Source organism: Carassius auratus, chromosome 40, assembly GCF_003368295.1.
Source record: "Carassius auratus strain Wakin chromosome 40, ASM336829v1, whole genome shotgun sequence".
NCBI classification, from domain to species: domain Eukaryota; kingdom Metazoa; phylum Chordata; class Actinopteri; order Cypriniformes; family Cyprinidae; genus Carassius; species Carassius auratus.
The window spans coordinates 19,673,680-19,694,588 of NC_039282.1; the positions used below are offsets into that span (position 1 = coordinate 19,673,680).

General features: G+C 34.8%; 1 protein-coding gene across 4 annotated transcripts; it reads right to left on the reverse strand.

Annotated features, from left to right (window-relative positions):
• Positions 1 to 4,327: 4,327 nt before the first annotated feature.
• LOC113058810 (platelet-derived growth factor D-like) lies at positions 4,328 to 20,909 on the reverse strand. 4 transcript variants are annotated; one of them, XM_026227044.1, is made up of 7 exons: positions 20,716 to 20,909; positions 13,862 to 14,048; positions 12,535 to 12,712; positions 9,501 to 9,572; positions 9,096 to 9,297; positions 8,030 to 8,244; positions 4,328 to 4,857 (listed from the first exon to the last, which is right to left on the reverse strand). In XM_026227044.1, exons 1-7 carry the CDS (start codon positions 20,873 to 20,875, stop codon positions 4,729 to 4,731), a joined length of 1,143 nt encoding a protein of 380 aa, XP_026082829.1. In that variant the 5' UTR covers positions 20,876 to 20,909; the 3' UTR covers positions 4,328 to 4,728. The 4 variants fall into 4 exon arrangements, with proteins under 4 accessions (XP_026082829.1, XP_026082827.1, XP_026082828.1 ...); XM_026227042.1 differs by having other exon boundaries at positions 13,862 to 14,066; XM_026227043.1 differs by having other exon boundaries at positions 9,501 to 9,554; positions 13,862 to 14,072.

A 20,909-nucleotide genomic window follows, 5' to 3' on the forward strand; every position in this document is an offset into this window, starting at 1 on the left:
TTGACTTTTCAGATGGAGAGGCTTTTTATCCGCACATCAAAGGTCAGTGTGTGTGTGTGTGTGTGTGTGTGTGTGTGTGTGTGTGACAGAGAGAGACAGAGACAGAGACAGAGAGAGAGAGAATACTGGATTTTGGTGTTTGTGGAATTTCAAATCCAAACTGCAAAATAAATCAAAATGCTGACATTTAATCGCACACACACACACACACACACACACACAGCGTCCACCTGAAACTGGACAGCAGTACTTCAGAGGAACTAAGGTGCTACTATGATTATAATAAATTATAATACCATGAAAAACACTACCATTTACCAGGATAAATACAGGGAAAACATGACTGATCAATAGTAGATGTAAAAATAATAATAATAAAAAAATGGTATATCCATAGTAAAAGAGAAAAAGGTAATAATGTTAAAAACAAAACAAAAAAACATGATAATTAACATGAAGTGTAACTGTAAAAAAAAAAAAAAACATGGTCCAAGAAAAAATTTAAACAAAAAAACATGTACTTCCATGATGAATGTAAATATCATTTTAATACATCATATATATATATATATAAATATATTGCAGTTCTTCTGCAAATATAAAAAACTTTATTGTCATGGTGAATGTAAAAAAAAACATGGTACTTTTCAGTGTTTTATATAAGTGATAATTGTTGTACAGTATAAGTTTGTTACTGTGTAATTGGACTGGAATTGAACCTGTGTGTGTGTGTGTGTGTGTGTTCTTTCTGAGACACAATTAAACTGCAAAACAGGAAACAGCAGAGGAATGAGAGGAAACCACAGACCTGTGTGTGTGTGTGTGTGTGTGTGTGTTGAGGTGATTCTGATTGATTCTCTTCATTAATTTCCCTCTTCCTGTCATAGCTCATTTTTCTCTCAGCTGTCTGTCTCTGATTTAAATACAGCACAGAGCCGTGTGTTTAGAGCACCAGTCCAGCCAGAAGTCATCATTCCTCACCTTAACTTCATTCACACACACAGAAGAAGAAGAGGTGCACGCTGACGGACGGGGCGCTCAACATCTTCTTCTGTGTTCCTCAGAGGAACTCCTAGAGCTCTAGAACCACGTGACGGGGAGAACATGACCAGATCCTCACTTGGGAGGGAAGTATTATTGGGTTTACCTCCAGGATCTTTACGTAATGTTCACAGATGGAAAGAAAACGAGAAACGAGATGTCAAATGAAGAAATCACCGACGCTTATGCAAATCAGTGTATGCAAATGAAGGGGCGGGGTTTCAGCGGTTCGATTAAACATTGTGAGGTCAATATTTGATATACGATCTCCATTTTTGATATATTCATATTTTTACTTGTTTATATAGCATTTCTATTACCGTATAATATTTTATCTATAATACATATTTTTCAGGTTTCTCCCTTTTCTTTTTTTTTGACCAATTTTAGTCCGTTTTTTTTTTTTTTTTTTTTTTAACAAGTTTTTTTTTTTCAGTGATTGTATGTGATGGTAATACTATTTTTTTTTTTAATATTCAATGGTAAGCACTGGCGTACTTTTTGTACTTTGTGGTAAGTTAATGCCAACTGTTAAAATAATAAAATGTACAATGCAAATATATTTAAAGCATACGGTGGTCAAATAATTAGTCCAGATGATGTAAAAAATGTATAATGCAGCTTATTAAACCAGGTCGCAATGCATTGTGGGGGGAAAACAGTCCCTATACAGTTTAACAAGTTGCGTATCTTGCATCCTGGAAATGTGTCACAGTACAGAAGTAAAACGCTGTTGAATGATGACTGTAATGAATTCTTCAGCAGAAGTGTGTGTATGTGTGTGTTTAATGTATGTCTCGTGGGCCCTGATGTGAGTGTGTCATCACCCCTCTCGCCTTTTTATCGCTCCATCTCTGCTTATTTTCATCGTTGATGCAACGCTGATGAAATCTAACACACGTGTTCTCTCGCTCTCACACACAATGATGTAAACGGCTGAAAAGCTCAGAGTTTCACCGGGAATTCTGGCTGAAATGCTGAACCGTGGAGTCTCAGATGAAAGATTAATGTGTGTGTGTGTGTGTGTGTGAGTGGCAGTGTGCAGCCGTGATGTGACGTCTCCTCCCCCACCGCTTCCCCCCAGAGGTCAGAGGTCACCTGACTTTCACATCCACCCACACCTGACCTCATTTTCTCCATCTGTCTGCAGCGACCAAAGAAACGGCGCATACCTTATATATATATATATATATATGTGTGTGTGTGTTTTTTTTGTAGTTTGTCAAGTTAAACTGAGGAAATATGACAACTGGATTTAGTATAAGTTTACTGTAATAACCCTGTGAATAAACCTTGTGTTTTTGTGAAAGTGCCTCCATCGACCCCAGAGAGTTTATTCTAACATACTAAACTATTATTTATGATGTAAAATGTCAAAAACTCCTTCATTACTGATTTTGCATAATTTTCACAAATAATCATAATCATAATCACTACGTGCCAGGGTCATTATTATTTACTGAATAAAACGAAATACAATTATTAAAATAGGTGCAAGATGGCGATGTATTTTTTTCTTTTCTTTTTCTTTTAAAGCTACAAAATGAAGAGACGATGAGATGAATTTTGATTCCATTGATATTGTGTAGTAAACTGAATCCTTAACTACTTTACAATGCATTTGTTTTTTAGCATGCAACTTATTTTATTGGAATGAAAAAAATAATTTACTGTCAATGCGTCCACCGTAGCTATGTTTCCATCACTCAGTATTTATGGACATGTAAATGATGGAGTGATGGAAATGCCAAATTTTTAAAGAAAAAATCCATTCTCAAAAATTTTTACACTCGCTTGTGGTGGTTTTTGATTTGTGTGAAAAAGTTTTTTTTACATGCATTCTAAATCATAAACAGCTTAAAGGAAAGGAAGCCGTGCTATAGACGTATTGCAGATGAGCAAACACTCTTAAGGTCCATGTACAAAAAAAAAAAAAAACTAGGCTCCTAGAAGTAAAAATTACTGTTATGAAATCATATATGTGTGTGCGTGTGTAAAATAAAATGGTAATATATATTCACTGCCATTATGCAGATTTAAATAATAATGGAACTACTTTTCTGAGTATAAATAGAGAAATGAGAATAAAAAGAGCCACAACTGAGAATGAAAAGCAGACAAATTCAGACTCAGTTGAGTAAAAAATATGTTTCTGTATCATAATAATAATAAAAAACGTTTCTCGTGATGACTCAACTGAGAACATTTTATGTGATGGCTTGGTTTCTCATAAATTTTTTATATTTTTATATTTTTTATATTTTTCATATTAATTCACATAATAATGACTTTGCTTTCTGTAAAAATTCTAAACTTTCTCATAATATTGACTTGAGAAAAAAAATTATGTAATAATGAATTGTTACGGAAAAACTAAGTTTTCTGTAAAAATGCAAAACTTTCTAATGATATTGACTTAGTTTCTAGTAAATAAAAATTATAATAATGACTAGAGAAAAATTCACGTAGAAATTACTTCGTTTCTCATTAAAATTCAAAACTTTCTAATGATAACTTTTATGAAATTTAATGTAATATTGACTACTTTTTCCATAAAAATTCTAAACTTCCTCATAATAATGACTTGAGGAAAAATAAAATGTAATGACTTACTGTAGTTTTCCATAAAATTCTAAACTTTCCAATAATAGACTTGAGAAACTTCATGTAATATTGACTTTAAGTTTTCTGTAAAAACTCTTAACTTTATTATAATAATGATTTGAGAAACTTCATGTAATATTAATTAAATAATGTTTTCCGTAAAAAATGCTAACCTTTCTAATGATAATAATGACTTAGTTTCTAGTAAACAAAAATTAGAATGACTAGAGAATTCTAGTAAAAATTGTGTTACCTTTAAAAATTTTAAACTTTCTCATAAATGTCTTTTAAAAAAAAATGTAATACTGACTTAGTTTTCCCCAAAAATTCTTCATCAAAATTATCTTATAATTATAGTAATGCCTTAGATCCTTATAAAACTTTGTCATAATAAGGACTTGAGAAATTTCATGTAATGACTTTTTTTTCTGTAAAAGTTCCAAACTTTCTAATGATAATGACAAATTTTCTAGTAAGCAAAAATTACAATGACTTAAAAATAACTTTCTCATTAAAATTCCACAGTAACTGAATCATGATAAAATATCACATTAATATGACATGCTAAACGACTATTGAGAAACTTTAATTTGAACTTACAAAATCATATATTTAAGGTGGAAACAGGCTTCTATAGTGATTAAATTGTCATTACGCAAACAAAAAATATCAGACTTAAAAGTAGTCTTTTTTTAATCAAGGTTTATTTCTTTTACTTTTGTGATGAAATTAGCATTTTAATGAGATTTATAAAAATATCTGCTCAGACAAGAAAGAGAATATGAAAACAAAAGCCACATACAACAGCATTGATCACAGATATAAAAAGACAAAAAAGACAGTTCTTTTAATAAATAACACTGGATTGGATCAGATCGGTGAAGGATCCACCCCCTCAGGGAACTCCGACTTCTGATTGGTCTCAGAGAGCAAACGCCTCATTAATATTCATTTACATTCCACTGGTGAGTTTACTGGACACAATAACATCTAAACCATGAAAACAGATACAAAAGCTACTTGACCGAGAGTCTCCCAACGCTGGACAGAAAACTACAGACGAGTGTGTGTGTGTGTGTGTGTTCATCGCGGCGGTCTGGACTGACACACACAGTCACATCTCTCATGATGCTGCAGGTAAATCTCCTCCAGAACCCAGTGAGCTCGTGTTTTCATCCTGTAGAAATTCGGACCTGGAGAAAACTTCAGCACCTGACAACACATATATGGAATATTAAAAAAGAAAACTCAGTAAATTTTGCTCTTAACTATAACAAATAAACATACAGTATGAGTCAAATAAATTTTGCCTGTTTTTATTATTATTTTTCTTTACATGAACAAACATCAAATTGAACAAAAATGAAATAAATCTAGCACATTTTGTTGCTTTAATATAGCAATGAAATAAATTCAGCAATATTTGTTTCTTTATCTAAATGTGAAAAATTATGTTCTTTAAATGTAAAAAATTAAATAAAAATATTTTCTTTAACAACAATGTAAAAATCTAATTAAGTCAATTTGATCTTAACTTAAAAATAAATTTAAGCTAATTTTGTTAACAATAATAATAATAATCAAATAAATTCAGCTAATGTTGAAGTACATTCAGTAAATTAAACATTTTTGTTAATTATGTATATTTTGTTAACTGCAACTAAAAAAAATAATAATAATCTAAATTCAGCAAATTTTGCTCTTTAACAATTAAATAATCAAATACATTCAGCCAACAACTTTAACAAATAAAACTCATTTATTTTAAATATAACTAAAATGTAAAAAAAAAAAAAAAAAAAAGCCCAAGTTGGATCTTTAACAACTAAATGTAAACATCAAAACTCAATTTATTTTTTCTAAAAATATTACTAAAATGTAAAAAAAAAAATAAAGAAAAAAAACAGGTTTTCTTTAACTAAAACAACTAAAATGTAAAGAAAGTTAATCTTTATCATTTATACATTGTCATTTATATAGTAAACATGTTACAGCAAACATTAAACTACACATTGTTTTCAACGTATTTTAACTGCACTGTTGATCTACAAATAAAACACTGAAGAGCGAGTCGAAATGATTTTCTGTGTTATAGGATATTAGACATGAACTGTTTATAGAATTAAACCTGGAATATTCCGTAAGAATGACTGTAAGAGTTTGATACAAATGTTGATTCCTCATCAAAATAACCAATGAAGTCAGTGTTTGTGGATCTGCAGTGCTGTTTGTTTGATCAGGCCTGGAAATAAAAGAGATTTATCAGTCGATCTGTCTCCATTGACCAATCGATAACAGTCCTTGACCTCTAGTTGTGTCGTATGTTCGGCACTGAAGCTCATATTAGTCAGCACAACCAATCAGATTTAACCAGTCTGTTATTCAATGACAGCTCTGTGACAGCTGTCAATCACTCATGCTGATGTCACGTCTGTAGAAGCAACTACAACTCCCAGAAAACCTCAGATATCCCATGAGGCTTCACTCTGTTTATTAACATTAGATTGGTTCAGGTTGAATATGACTGTGTTTGTGAGTCTACACTTTGTTTTTTATTTCCAGCGTTAAATGTAATATATATATATATATATATATATTACAAAATATGCATTTAAATTAAATTTTTATAAATATAAAATAAGTCAATAGAAAAATATGTAATTATAAATAAATAATTGAATACTTTTCAAACATTTGTACATCAGTCACTTTAAAAAATAAGATTGGTAATTTAATTCAACATTATTTTGTGGAATAAATTATTTCTGGCACAAATAATTTTTTTTTTTTAAATTCTAGTTTAAAAAAATAGTTTTTCAGTATCATTTAACAAGAATTAGTTAGCATGAAGTAATAATTAAAAATATTTTAAACATCTTGAAATATAACCAGGTTAAACATTTAAATTATATTAGTTAAATATACTTATTATATTATTATTAACCTTGGCAGTCTGAAAACATTAACAAAGACCTACACTGAACATTTAAAACACTGAAAAAAGAAAAGAAAAAAACCTAAAGAAAATGCAACTAAATTGAAAGAACAAGTTGAAAACAAAAGAGATATAAAACCTATATCCCTGTATTGTCCTAGACAAAGAAATTTTTCTTGTGATTCAGATACTATTTCTGATTAAATTTGTGCGCGTTTTATCATTTCAGAACATAAAAAGAGAGACAGACAGTTACAGACACAGTTCACACACTTTACTGCTGTGTGTCTGTCTGTCTCTGTGTGTTTGTGTGTGTGTGAGTGTGTGTGTGTGTGTGTGTGTGAGAGTGTGCATGTGTGTCTCAATGGATTTCATGTGTCATTTGCTGATAATGTCACGTCACAACTGATCAGAGGAAAACGGCAGCAGTCGGAGAAACGAGTGCAAGCAGATGGAGACAAGAGAAAATAAAGTGTGTGTGAGCTATAGGATAATGGAAAGTGAATGGATGGAAAGATATTCTGCAGTTTCAGCACACAATATTCAGTTTGTGTGTGTGTGTTTGGTGCTGATAAGCAGAGAGAGAGAGAAACACACACTTAACTCTTAGACGCCAAAAGGAAACACAAATGCCACTTATGACAAACACACACACACAAGCAATTCAACATTTCATGAATAAAATTCTATGATGCAAAGATGAACTTTCAGCATCATTACTCCAGTATAAAGTGTCATGTGAAACGATAGAATTCATTCTAATGAATTCGCTGATTTATCATTAGGATTATCAATGTTGGCAACAGTTGTGCTGCCATTTTTTTGTAAACTTTGATACTTTTTTCAGTGTCACAGGCTCCAAAACAATATTAACCAGCACAACAGTTTCCTTCACTGATAAAAAAAAAAAAATCAGTATATTAGAAAGATAAATAATATAAATAAGATTTTAAATCTATATTAAATTAGAAAAACGTTATTTTACATCATAATAATATTTCTAAATATTAAATTTTTTTCTGTATTTTGATCAAATAAATGCAGCCTTGCTGAGAAGAGACTTCTTTAAAAAAGTCTTATCAATCTCAAACTTTTGACCGGATTTTTTATTTATATATATATATATATATATATATACACACACACACACACGTCCAAAAATATCGGCACGGTTGGTAAATATATATATAAAAAAATATATATATAAAATATTCAAAAATATTATAAGTGGCAAAAACACACAACTAAATTACTAAAACTACTACTATTTAAAAAAATAAAACCCCCAATTAAGAAATACTTGATTTGTGCATTTCATCAACCACTTGACTCAACCAATGGCGTGAGTTTGGGGGCGGGACATCTGTCTGACCAACCAAATGGCAGACAGAGGGAGTGTTTGGAAACCTGTTAGGAAACCGTTATTTATCAAAGTGCATTGTGGGATACCTCGTGTAGTTTCTTGACGGTTTTTCCGGCGCTGCAGCTGCAGGAGTTCCAGTTGTCGGTGCCACAGGCGCAGTTTCCCCCGCAGCGCTGCACCAGAAGGCATCGTGGGAAAAACACGGCGTTGGTCGTCTTCAGCTCCTCGCGGAGATTCACCGAGAAATTGCGCGGAGTGCAGCTGTACTGCTTCACATCATCATAGAGAAGGTCGAGGTCAACTGAGAGCAAGACGGACAGATTTACTACACAACTACCAACACAGAGTAAAGCTGAACCTACATCCTGATCCCAGTGTAAACAAGCACTCATATAAACCCTAACAAACACGCTTCCCTCTCGGCAAAGTCACTTAAAACATACAATGTTTCAACTTTGTCTGGGCCGCAAGGTCAGTGTGTGTGTGTTTGTACTTCGTGAACAGAATTCCAGTGTGTTGTTTTGGATGTTTTTTCTCACTTATGACTCACATAATCACAATTTGTTTTGGACAGAGAGGAAGGGAGGTAAAAATGAGAGACGGGAGGAAATTACCTCCGTCTGCCTCATAAAAACAGGCTTAACACTACCTGTCTGTGTGTGTGTGTCTGTCTGTCTGTTCTGGTGGTGTGTGTGTGTGAGAGAGTGTCTGTCTGTGTGTGTCTGTCTGTCTGTCTGTCTGTCTGTGTGTGTGTGTGTGTGTGTGTGTGTGTGTGTGTCTGTCTGTCTGTGTGTGTGTGTGTCTGTCTGTCTGTGTGTGTGTGTGTGAGAGAGAGTGTCTGTCTGTCTGTGTGTGTGTGCTCTGTATAATGACATGGGTATGACACAGGTATTACAAGTCGAGGGTGACTTATGAGGACATAACCCATGTCCCCATTTTTCAAAACACTTATAAATCATACAGAATGAGTTTTTTTGAGAAAGTAAAAATGCAGAAAGTTTCCTGTGAGGGTTAGGGTTAGGTGTAGGGTTGGTGAAGGGACATAGAATATACAGTTTGTACAGAATAAAAACCATTACACCTATGGGATGAACACACTTTACACAAAAACAAACGTGTGTGTGTGTTTGTGTGTGTGAGAAAGGGACTCACGCTTGTGTCTGCGGTCGCTGTGGAAAGCTCGTGGTCTGTAGTAGTGTGTGTGTGTGTGTGTGTAGAGCTGCTCCAGGTCTTCCTCCCAGGTGAAGGGGTTCATGTGTCTCAGTAACTCCTCCACTGTGCTGACGCTGGCGATGTCGTGGTCCAGCGCGCTCGCAGACAGCGGTGTGTCCGTCCCAGAAACCTCCCTAAAATCCTACAGGGACACAGATGTGAGACACAGGCTTCAACACGACCTCTCTGTATCACTGTGTGCAACAGAGCAGCGTGAACATTCGGCTAAACATCTCCATTTGAGATTCACCGCAGAAATCATGTCATACGGGGTTGATTTTGACCACTGAAATCCAACTAAAAAGCCAATGTTTGTTAAGTCATCTAGGACTGTGTCATACTTACTGACATCACTGTAACTGCTTCCCAGTTGGTCAGAGAAGCGAGAGGTGCATTGTCCTGAAAAACAGACCCAGACTTCACACTTCATTCATTTTTCACTGACATTTTCAATATCAGCGCAAGAAATCTGTGAGAAATCAACTTTTACTTGAGCTTTTGTTATTTGTGACCCTGGAGCACACAAATCCAGTCTTTAGTCACTGGGGTTTATTTTTAGGAATAGACAAAAAAAAAAAAAAAATACATTGTAAGGGTCAAAATTATTGATTTTTCTTTAATGCAAAAAATCATTAGGATATTAATTAAAGATCATGTTCCATGAAGATATTTTGTAACCTTCCAACCGTAAATATATCAAAACTAAATTTTTAATTAGTAATATGCATTGCTAAGAACGTCATTTGGACAACTTTAAAGATGATTTTCTCAATTTATAGATTTTTTTTGCATCCTCAGATTCAAGATTTTCAAATAAATGCATCTCAGCCAAATATTGTCTGATCCTAACAAACCATACATCAACGGAAAGATGATTTATTCAGCTTTCAGATGATGTGTAAATCTCAATATCGAGAAATTGACACTTATGATTGGTTTTGTGCTCCAAGGTAGAAAATGTCGCTTTTCTTTTTTTTTTAGCTATAGTCCATTATCAGCATCATTCCACTCATTTATGCATTCGTGCAATATACACCATAAGTATCAGTGCAACTCTATTTATGTTTGTGTACACCTATGTTAGTATGCATGGCATGTTGTGTTGGAAGAGCATATGAAATCTTGTTGTAATTTAAATGCAATGACAATAAAAGACAAAATTCAATGAAATTCAAAATAGCCTATTATTCATTGATTTTGATGTTTCTGAATGTTAAACCAATGCAAACCTCATAAGTGGGTCTCAGATAGCAGTATGACAATTATTCTCTATATGCTGTGAACACAGACACGTTTAAAAGCAGTTACAATAATAATAATAAAAAACTAAAACCTACTTTTTAAAGAATCCTGCAGTTCAATAAAAAAAAGACACTAAGTACTGTATAGTTCCCAAAATTAAAACTAAAAGTATTAAGACACTTTTAACTAAAAAAAAACTTGAATAAACAAAAATAAGGCCATTAAATAAAAAAAATAAAAATAAACAGAAATTTTCAACCAAAAAGTTAATTTCTAAGTGCAAAAGTCTGAGATGTTCTCTGTTTTTCTCCGCTGCATATGCAATGAAAATACACTTCCCTGTGCTGCTACTCTCTACATAAATCTGCTCCTGCAGCAATGCAAACAATAGGAGGAGGTCAGAGGTCACGGCCGATCTGTTATGATGAGGTTTCCCATCAGAGATAACGTCTCTACTGCCTCTGATGTCTCACACACACACACACACACACACACACACGTTCTACAGAGATGTCCGGAGCAGAGCGGGAATGTGGGAATGTCGGGAATACCGCAGATTCAGGGAATTATATATGAGGGATCAAGCCGAACAAACTGCCCACCCCTGAACCTGAAGTCCAGCAGCTGCAGGGTTCAACCATGTGACTCGGGTTACTTTCTAAATGTGTTCCTGGACTTCTTGTGCAGGATTCATAAGTGCATGTTGTTTTGAAAAAATAAAAATCTAAACATAACAAAATATAACAACTTGATCTACCTCTGAAATTACGAAATGCATGAAAAGGCTGTTATTCAGAATGAGTGCACACTTTTAGAGCATCACAAGAATAAATTATATATTCAAATATATTAAAATAGAAAAAGGCTATTTTAAATTGCAATAATATTTCACAATATTGTGGTTCATACTGTTAGTTTCTATCAAATAAATGCAGCTTTGGTAAGAGACTTTGTTTGGAAATGTTAATATCAGTTGCCAACCACAAAACGTTTTGAACGATAGAGTATTTGCTTGAAATATAATGCTAAAAATATGACCTTTTATGGTAATAATTTAATTGTTAATAATCATTTTATTTCAATAAACTGCATTAAATTCCATGAAGCAAATAAAAATTAATGTAAAGTAAAACAGCATTTCAGGTAAGAAGCTGTTACTTTACTTTTTACAACACCCTGTCAATCATCCACAGCTCTTTAGTACTGTGCCGGTGAGTTTTGCACAAGACCCAGTTAAAAATAAAAGCTTAATATGAAGTTTCATTATGGAATGATGCACAAATTTACAGATTTACACACAGAGAAAACATAATGCATATTTATGCAGATAGGAAGCAGCAATTATTGCCATTTTGGCCTGTCATAAAGCAGCATGGCTTTAGTCCCAATAAATGTTGTAAAATATATAATATATAATCTGCTATCGTTCAACCATCCACTAGCATCCACTTTTTAGCGTGTTCACAAAAGCTACAGTAAATAAACCTGATATGAAACCGATAATTCTTGTTTTAGACTTTTTTTTCGTGTGTGTGTGTGTAATATTTCATATTAAGCTCTGGGTTGGTAAGACTTTTTTACCCTTCTGTCCATTAAGGATGAGTCTCTTTGTTAAAAAAAAAAAATTAAAAAAAAAAAAATACATTTTAAAATTTCACACAAGTCTTTTCTGTGTGAATATAAAATAAAACGTAATTTATTTCTATGATGCTCCGCTGTATTTTCAGCATCATTCCTCCAGTCTTCAGTGTCACATGATCTTCAGAAATCAGAATAATATGATGATTCACTGCTCAAGAAACATTTCTGATTATTATCAGTGTTGAAAACAGTTGTGCTGCTCAATATTTCTGTGGAAACGATGATGCATTTTATTTTTCAAGATTCTTTGATCAAAAGAACAAGCACGTGTTTGAGATATAAATCTCAAATACATGAAAATATAAAGTTTTTACTGTCACTTCTGATCGATTTAATTTGTCCTTGCCGAGTAAAAGTATTCATTTCTTTCAAAAATAAAATTGCATCACCCCAAACATGTGATTGAACAAAAAAACACAGTTTAATGTGAAATTGTTATGCAAATGTTCTTTAAAGGAGGTTAATGTGCTGTAATGCATCCAGCAGTGAAACTCACCAGCAGTGAATAGCAGATTTTGAATCCTGGTTTTGCTACGAAGTAATCGTCTGATTTAAAGGTGATTTTGATGAGGTTTGTTTTGGATATGATCCGTGACGGAGCTCTTTGACCACACCAGCGGCCCCAGATGATGGTGCTGGTTTCAGAAATATCCTCAACTTCCACATAATCATACCTGCAACACACACACACACACACACACACACCTATCAGAACATCAGAACATTAAGTTTCTTTCCTGTCCTGGTTTCAGTTCACGCCTCTTTCTCATCCTCTAAATTCACCTCATCTCTCATCTGTTTTCTCCTGCTTTATTTTCAGTCCTGATCTCTCGAGGCTCTTTATAAAGTATCAGATTCACAGTGAAACCTCTAACCTCAAGGACAAACCCGTAACCCGAGAGTCACTACACACAAGCTGAGGTCAGATGCTCACTCTTGATTGGCTTCCTGCTCATTAAATATTCATATCATGTTTTAACTCTTCAGGCCTTTATTTCTAGCCCAGAAATGCAGAATGAGAACCACAGGAATCCGTGAACCAAACCTGTTATTCTCTACCACGTGTTACAACATGATTTAACCATGTAGGACATACGCCTGGAGCTCCTATGAATGAATCAGATTAATAGCATTGTGAAGGGCTTTAGGTTTAGATGCTTGTTAAACTGTTAAATATTTTCTATATCAACCCAAAGAGTCAAAATCACACTCTCTCAATAGTTTAAACTGATCTAACTCATTCTTCATGAACTCATCCATTCTGAAGCTCCGCCCTCACATCAGACTCCATTCTCCGTCCTAAATAGTTCTAATTGTTTATTCATGTATTAATTGATTGTGAAGCTGCACTTTCACCTGAAAACTCTATTCTCCTCCTCCACTTAAGACTTAAATACATCTAATTCATTATTTATGAACTCATCCATCCTGAAGCTCCGCCCTCACCTCGATACTCCATTCTCCGCCTCTTCTAAAAAGCCTTAAAAACATCTAATTAATTATTCATGAACTTATCCATTCTGAAGTTCCACCCTCACCTGCAGACTCCATTCTCCGCCTCCTCTAAAAAGCCTTAAATAAATTAATTAATTATTCATGAACTTATCTATCCCGAAGCTCTACCCTCACCTCGATACTCCATTCTCCGCCTCCTCTAAAAAGCCTTAAATACATCTAATTAATTTGTTAAAAGATTGAAGTCTTTATTCACATACTCATTCATTCTGAAGCTCCGCCCTCAATCGAAAACTCCATTCTCCACTTAAAAAAAAATATATAGAATTCATTATTCATGAACTCATCCATCCGAAGCTCCGCCTCACCTGCAGACTCCATGCTCCGCCTCCTCCAGTCCAAACTGAGCATCGAATTCCAGCAGGATGCGCGTGTGTGGCGGCGAGAGCAGTTTCCATGACAACAGCAGGTTTCGGGGGTAAGAGCTGGGGAAGCGCGGGCTCTGGACGTGACCTCCTCCGTTGACCATTATGACCTCTTCCTTCCGGTACAAGTCTGTGAGGCGATTGCTGTCTGTTACTGGCCACAACTTGGACAAGTTAGTGTGTTTACTCTCGGAGACAAACAAACACACAGATATACACAGATACAACACGTACAGGTTAGAATCCGTTTCATTTCAGCTCATCCCAGTTCAGTTCTGTGAATTCAGATCAAAAATCTAATTCTCTTCAGGAAAACAGACCAATTAACTTCTCTTGAGGAACCAACTAAAATACCTACTAATACCTGAACCGAGTTCACTGAAATGGACCACAGAATCTCAGAACGCACACACACAGGCGCGCACACACACACACACACACACACACACACACACACACACACACATGCGCACACACACAAGAGAAGTAAATGGTGACAGGATTACAGAAAAAGACAGGCATGCTTTTAGGCCACAAAAGTAAAATATTAAAAATAGCCGATGTTTTGCAACAGTAAAACAAAGATCATTTAAAGTGACAGTTCATGAATCTTTAAATCAGACCAATGAGTGCATCCGATCACTGTAAAAAAATAAAAATTAATGATACACTAATCAAAAGTGACGACATTGATGATGACCTGAACTGATGTAAAAACGATGCATCCATGATGATGTTTTCATTTCCAAAAGCTCCTTGACTCAGGACCCCCAGGGCGTTCACACACACACACACACACAGATTACTGATCCATGCATGCAGCAAACACTTGTAATTATGGCTATACTGCAGGAACAAGGCCACTATCCATCACCAAGAAAACCTGCTGAGGAATGAGCTTTTAAATGAACTTAACAAACAGTAATAAGCCCACTCTAGCTCTCTCACACACACACACACACACACACACTACTCTCTTATGTCACGTCTATAAGTGTGATACTCACAGTCTAGCAGCTTTGAGTTTATCAGCCTCATTTACACAATCTCTCATGCACTGTACTTCTTTAGCACCAATTTGCTTCAACTTTTTGAGAGCGAAGACACTCTTACTTCACTTACTCGTCACACACACAGTTCTAAAAGCTCTTAAAGTTTGTCGTGCTGAAGTATGAGTTGTCGTCTGTTATTGTGAAATGCTAAAAAAAATGTATGCATCAGGACAGAAGAAAGTAGGCTATGTTTCAAAACACTTCTAAGACAAACCCTCAGCAGAAACAGAACCTCGTGAGTAACTGACTTAGAATGCATCACAATAGAATGCCTGACCCTGTGTGTGTGTGTGTGTGTGTGTCCCACAATGAAGGTTATTCTGGTCAGGAACTGCCCACTTTTTAAATGTGTCTTTTTTAGGGTCAAGTTTATCAGAAATAGATGATTTCTCACTAACATACTTACATAAAAATAACAAATTCAAACAATCCTATGATAGTGAGCATCAGTGGCTGAAGGAATAACAAGAGAAACTCTTCATGTATCAAATATAATCTCACGACGGTGAAAACACTCCACCATTCAACCAATGTTTCAATAAGAACTAAACCGTAACATCTGTCCAGTTCATCAAAACAGTAGTTCATTCTCTCATGTTCAGTCTTTGTTTCTCTCTTTCAAAATTTCAACGATGGCATTTCATTTTTAGAGCTAGATGCCAAGAGTGAACGACAATTGTATTCTTCCATATTGCCCAGGTCATAATTTAATCAATCAATGAATCAAATCAATGCCCAAGAAACTAAATCAAAAAAAAAAAAAATATATGTAAAAAAAAAAAAAAAAAAAAAAAAAAAAATATATAATAATATATATATAACATTTGATAAAAACGTAATAAAATAGAATTTAATATAGGAGAAAGAAAAAGATGAAATGCAAAAAATAAACAAATTTTCGTAAGCAAACTGGCCATTAAAATTATGCAAAATGTATTTTCTCTTTCTTTTTTTCTTTGATTTTGGGGTGAAATGTGATATTTCTCAACAGATAAATCATCTGAAGACATGGAGAAATTTTCTAGGACAGAAGAACAGAAAGCATGTGTTTCTGTTGACAGATAGAGGTCAGAGGTCAATCATGAGCTTAAAGCTTTATGACTTATGAGTGCGAGCGTGTGTGTGTGTGTGTGTGTGTGTGTGTGTGTGTGTGACCCTGCCGTCAGACAGTTTCAGCTGAACTTACAGAAGCATCAAGACACACGACACACTCAGACTCCCTCCCCGTGTACGTGTGTGTGTGTGTGTGTGTGTGTGTGTGTGTGTGTCTATTTGTAGTTTCTCTCACCTCTCGTGCTGTTCTGTGCTTGAGTGAGAGATCATGCTGAAACTGTTACAGAGTTGGAACCCAAAGCAGAATCTATTCCTGGACGTCTAGAGCCTTATATTACATCTCAGTTTATTAGAGCATCAATATTCTATTAGAATGTTTGTTCTTGTATCTATAGCAACCAGATGTTCCATCGGAATTTATGCTTTGGGTGAAGAATTAACTCTTTATCTGCTGCCATGTCTCCATTTCCAGTCAATTCGGTTTAATTCGTATATTTTGATGTGAAATACATAATACTGAAAAATCTGGTCTTAAAGTTGCATTATTAAATAAATGTTTCTATATAAAAAAAAAAAAAAATCAGGGTTGTTATAATTAACTAAAACCAATGAGAACCAAAAGGCTTGTGTGTTAGGAAAACAATTATTGATGTAACCAAACTACAAATGTATGCAATAAACCCAGTCTTATCTTTCATTAATTAATTTCAAGTGCACAATTATTTTACTGTTCAGAAGTCTGTTTAACTTGTTTAAAGAACCTATGTGATTGTACAGAGTTTGTTATTGAGATAATACTGTACTGTTAGAGCTACTGTAATTAACATAAACAATATGCTCTTATTGATTTGACTATGAATCCCTTTTCAGTGTGTTGTCTCCACTTTCCTGCATTAGCTCTAATTATATTACGACGGACACAAACCGTCGTGTTCCTGGGAGGATTTAGGAAAGGAAAGAGTTTAGGTGGCCGTTTATATTCCTCGTTGATGTTGAACAGTACAAACATATAACTGCAGAAATAAAAGCTCAGAGGAAACAAGCCTCCAGAACACGTTCAACACAGATAATGAAGCATTATACGTGCATTTCCTTATTTTTGAATCCCTAATCAGATTCTTAGTTTGTGGAGAGTGTTGACAGCACACACACACACACACACACACACACACACAATCAGGTTCCAAAAGTTAATCAATTAGTGCTCAACTGCAGCGTAATGAAAGCCTCCAGCCAGCTCTTATAAACACACGCTGGATACAGAACACACTCACATCCACTAAACACATCCATCTCTCCGTTTCTTCTTTTTCTGTCCTTTACACACACACACACACACACACACACACTTCTAATCCTACACCCCTTTGAGGTTTACTCACACAGGATTTTATTGAAACAAGGTAGCACACTGTACATCCACGCTACCTGAGCAAGTGCCATTTCATGCCGTTTTCTCCTTGCTAGTAATGCATGCTATAACTTGGAAGAGGCTTATAAAAAGGCCTATTTTTTTTTTTTTCCAAATTAGATTTTTTTTTCACGAATTCTGTTTTCTATTGATATTTTTTTACTGAATTCTGCTCTATGAATTCCCCTTCCCCACTGCATATCACCAAATAGCTAGATTTGTCATGTATATATGTTTTTATAAAACTCTAATGATTTAATACATTTTATAATTTAGCAAAATCCCTTACATTTTTTCACAAAATGTATTTCTTCATTTTTTTAATTCATTTTTTAGTTAAATGAATTCATACAACTTTACCAATTTAATAATTGAACAACATTTTAACAATATTAGGGACCTAAAAAAAAAACTGCAAAGTCCTTTTTATTTTTTTCCACATTTTTTAGATTCTGTGTTTTCTGGGTTTATACAAATATATCCCCAAAACCTTCAGTAATTCATTCATAAATCTTATCAGTTTAATACTTGTTTTTTGTTGTTGTTTTTTTACAGTAGACTTTGTGGTTTATTTTTTCTAATGTTTAATGATGTAAAAACTATTTTCTTCCTTAAAAACTTTGGTGATCAAATGGGTTCATGAATAATTGAATTTAAAAAAATTAAAAAATAAAATAAAAAATAAAAAGTATTAATAATAGGGCCGCGTGAAATCGGACTTATTTTTCACAAATTCTGTTTTTCTGGATTCTGTGTTTTACAAATTAATATAAATTTATCATAAAAAACTGCGGTAACCAAATGAATTGATCAAGCTTTCATGTAATCTGGCTTTTATGCAATCACATGAAACTACAACTCCTCCTTCACATTGCAGTTTTTTTGTTTTTCTTCACCCAGTAAAGTGCTGAAGCTGAAAGCTGGGACTATGCAGGGAAATGGAGATTTGCAAAACACTGAATGACAAGCAATCAAATCCTTTAGTGCTTCAGTATTTGATCGATTTCTTCCCTAATTAACACCATTCTTTCTGGAATAAGACTACGTTTGCAATCTCTAAATTCAAAGAAGTAATGGAAATAAGAGATGTGTCATCACACAGACATGCAACTCTCAGATTTTTGATTTTGTGAGGGAAACACTGAGCTAAATAGACACGAAACATCCAGTGCTGAAAAATGCCCACCTTGACACACACACACACACACACACACACACACACACACACATCAAGACCAAACGACTTAATCACACAGATCTGTGACTGAGGGCTCTGTCATTATGTGTCTGTCAAGGTTTATAACTAGTTTCAAACTCACACACACACACACACACACACACACACACACACACATCAAGACCAAACGACTTAATCACACAGATCTGTGACTGAGGGCTCTGTCATTATGTGTCTGTCAAGGTTTATAACTAGTTTCAAACTCACACACACACACACACACACACACACACACACACAGTGAATAACTGAAGCCTGATGTGTTTTCTGTTAGAAATGATGAATGTGTGCTCGCAGACAGCGGTGTGTCAGATACAGACAGAAATGTGCTGAGTAAAGACACAACTTCCTGTCTGCATGGAGAAAAGACAGAAAACAGGCTGCTGCACACGACTAAACGGAAACACCTTCAAACATTTACAGTAAGGACTTTTTCTTCATGTACACATACAAAATCAGACTACATGCAAAAGATACACACACACACACACACACACACACACACACACAATGCTACAGGAACAACAATTCCTGCAGCAATCCAAGAAGTGTGTGTGTTATGGGAAATTCCATACAAGTTTCCTCAACACTGATGTCTGGGGCACACACACACACACATCACATCTGAACATTCACTGCAGGTATCCTCTCATCACACTCACTCACTCTCAGTGCAGAGAAGAGATCAGTCATGTGACACAAGAGCAGAGACGAGAGCTGCAGACCTGTCATAACACGCTTCAGCTGATCACAACATCAACCAAAACTGAGGAACATTCATGCCCGCTCACATCCACAGAAAGCATCTGCAGCGCTTCAAAATCTCTGAATGTCATTCATAAAATCACAATATATCAAGGGAAGAGCTCGGAGCTGAACTCGTGGCACTTGTCTCAAGGGTTTTGCAATGAATTTTAAGCCAGTGCTGTGAAAGTATTTCAGCTAGAAAATGTCTAAATGTCACCGCATTGGATTATAAAATACAAGTGACTTATTGTAAACAGACAGCACACGCTATTTTTTACATGCACAGTAATGCATGGTTTTGAAATTATAAAAAATATATATCTGGTGATGACAATGAATGCACAAATACAGTTAATGCTTGCTTATTGTTTTTGCAAGGTCCCCTTAAAAGTTATGCACAAATGTTAGTGGAATTTTCAGTCAGCTTTATTTGTTGTTTACATTTAAATTTATTCATTTAGCAGACGCTTTTATCCAAAGCGACTTAATTACTTTGTTTAATAATGTTCTAGGACTCTTTAATGTTTTAGTTGAACATTCATCTAACGTTTATTAAATGTTAAAGAAGGCTCAGAGAACATTCGAAGGAAACGTTCCCTTAACGTTTGCACAACCAAGGAAACAAGTTTTTGTTTTTTAAACTTAAAAAAAAAATATATATATATATATATATTTATATATATATATATATATATTCGAAATGTAATCTCAATAGATCGTTACATTTAATGCATAATTTTTCTGAAATGTTTGAGTTGAACATTCTTTAAACGTTTCTACTTGTCACTTTTGGATGTCCTCTGAACATTCTAAAACGTTCGCATCATGGTTACAAAATTATAAAAAAATAGAATGTTCACGTAACGCGTGTTGTTGTTTTTTAAACATTCTAAATGAATGTTTGTCTAACATTTTTTTAAATGATGCTACTTGTTTCAGAACGTTCAGAGAACATTCAAATGTAAACATTACGAACATGTTTGCAAAAGCTTACATGCGCATCACCAAGAAAACAGGTTTTCAGAGAACGATCAGAAATAACGTGTACATAACTTAAAGAGAACGTTAGTAAAACGTTCTTAGAACATACATGTTTAGAGGGGAACTAGAACATGATGAACCACTCCACCTGCTATAGCTAGAACACCTGTGTGAACCTGAGACTTCCTACATGCACGAAAAAAGTAGATTCAGAAGACAGTGAGACTTGAAAAAGATTGAAAACGGGAGGTTTGAGTTAAGATGACATTTCTAATGGCCCTAATACTTTTAGGGTCACCGGATCTTCAGAACTCACCACTGCTGCGTGTGTTTGAGGTCCTCAGGGCTCTGGAGGACATCACCTGGGCCTGTGTGGCGTAGTTCTCAGCGCTCAGCACCGCCATGAAGGAGCACACGAGCAGCCACATGATCTGGAACCGAGCCGCCCGCTGATCCGTGACCCAGAAGTGCCGCATGGACCCGGGCTTTCCACCGCCAGCGCAGAGCGTC

Excerpts from the sequence above, each read along its gene's own strand:
- LOC113058810 (XM_026227041.1), bottom strand. The coding sequence starts at position 20,875 with ATGCGGCACTTCTGGGTCACGGATCAGCGGGCGGCTCGGTTCCAGATC. Across the intron at positions 9,573-12,534 it reads AAATCTGCTATTCACTGCTG|TCTGGGTCTGTTTTTCAGGA; the intron begins GTGAGTTTCACT and ends TGAAGTGTGAAG. Across the intron at positions 9,298-9,500 it reads AAGCAGTTACAGTGATGTCA|GATTTTAGGGAGGTTTCTGG; the intron begins GTAAGTATGACA and ends GTGTCCCTGTAG.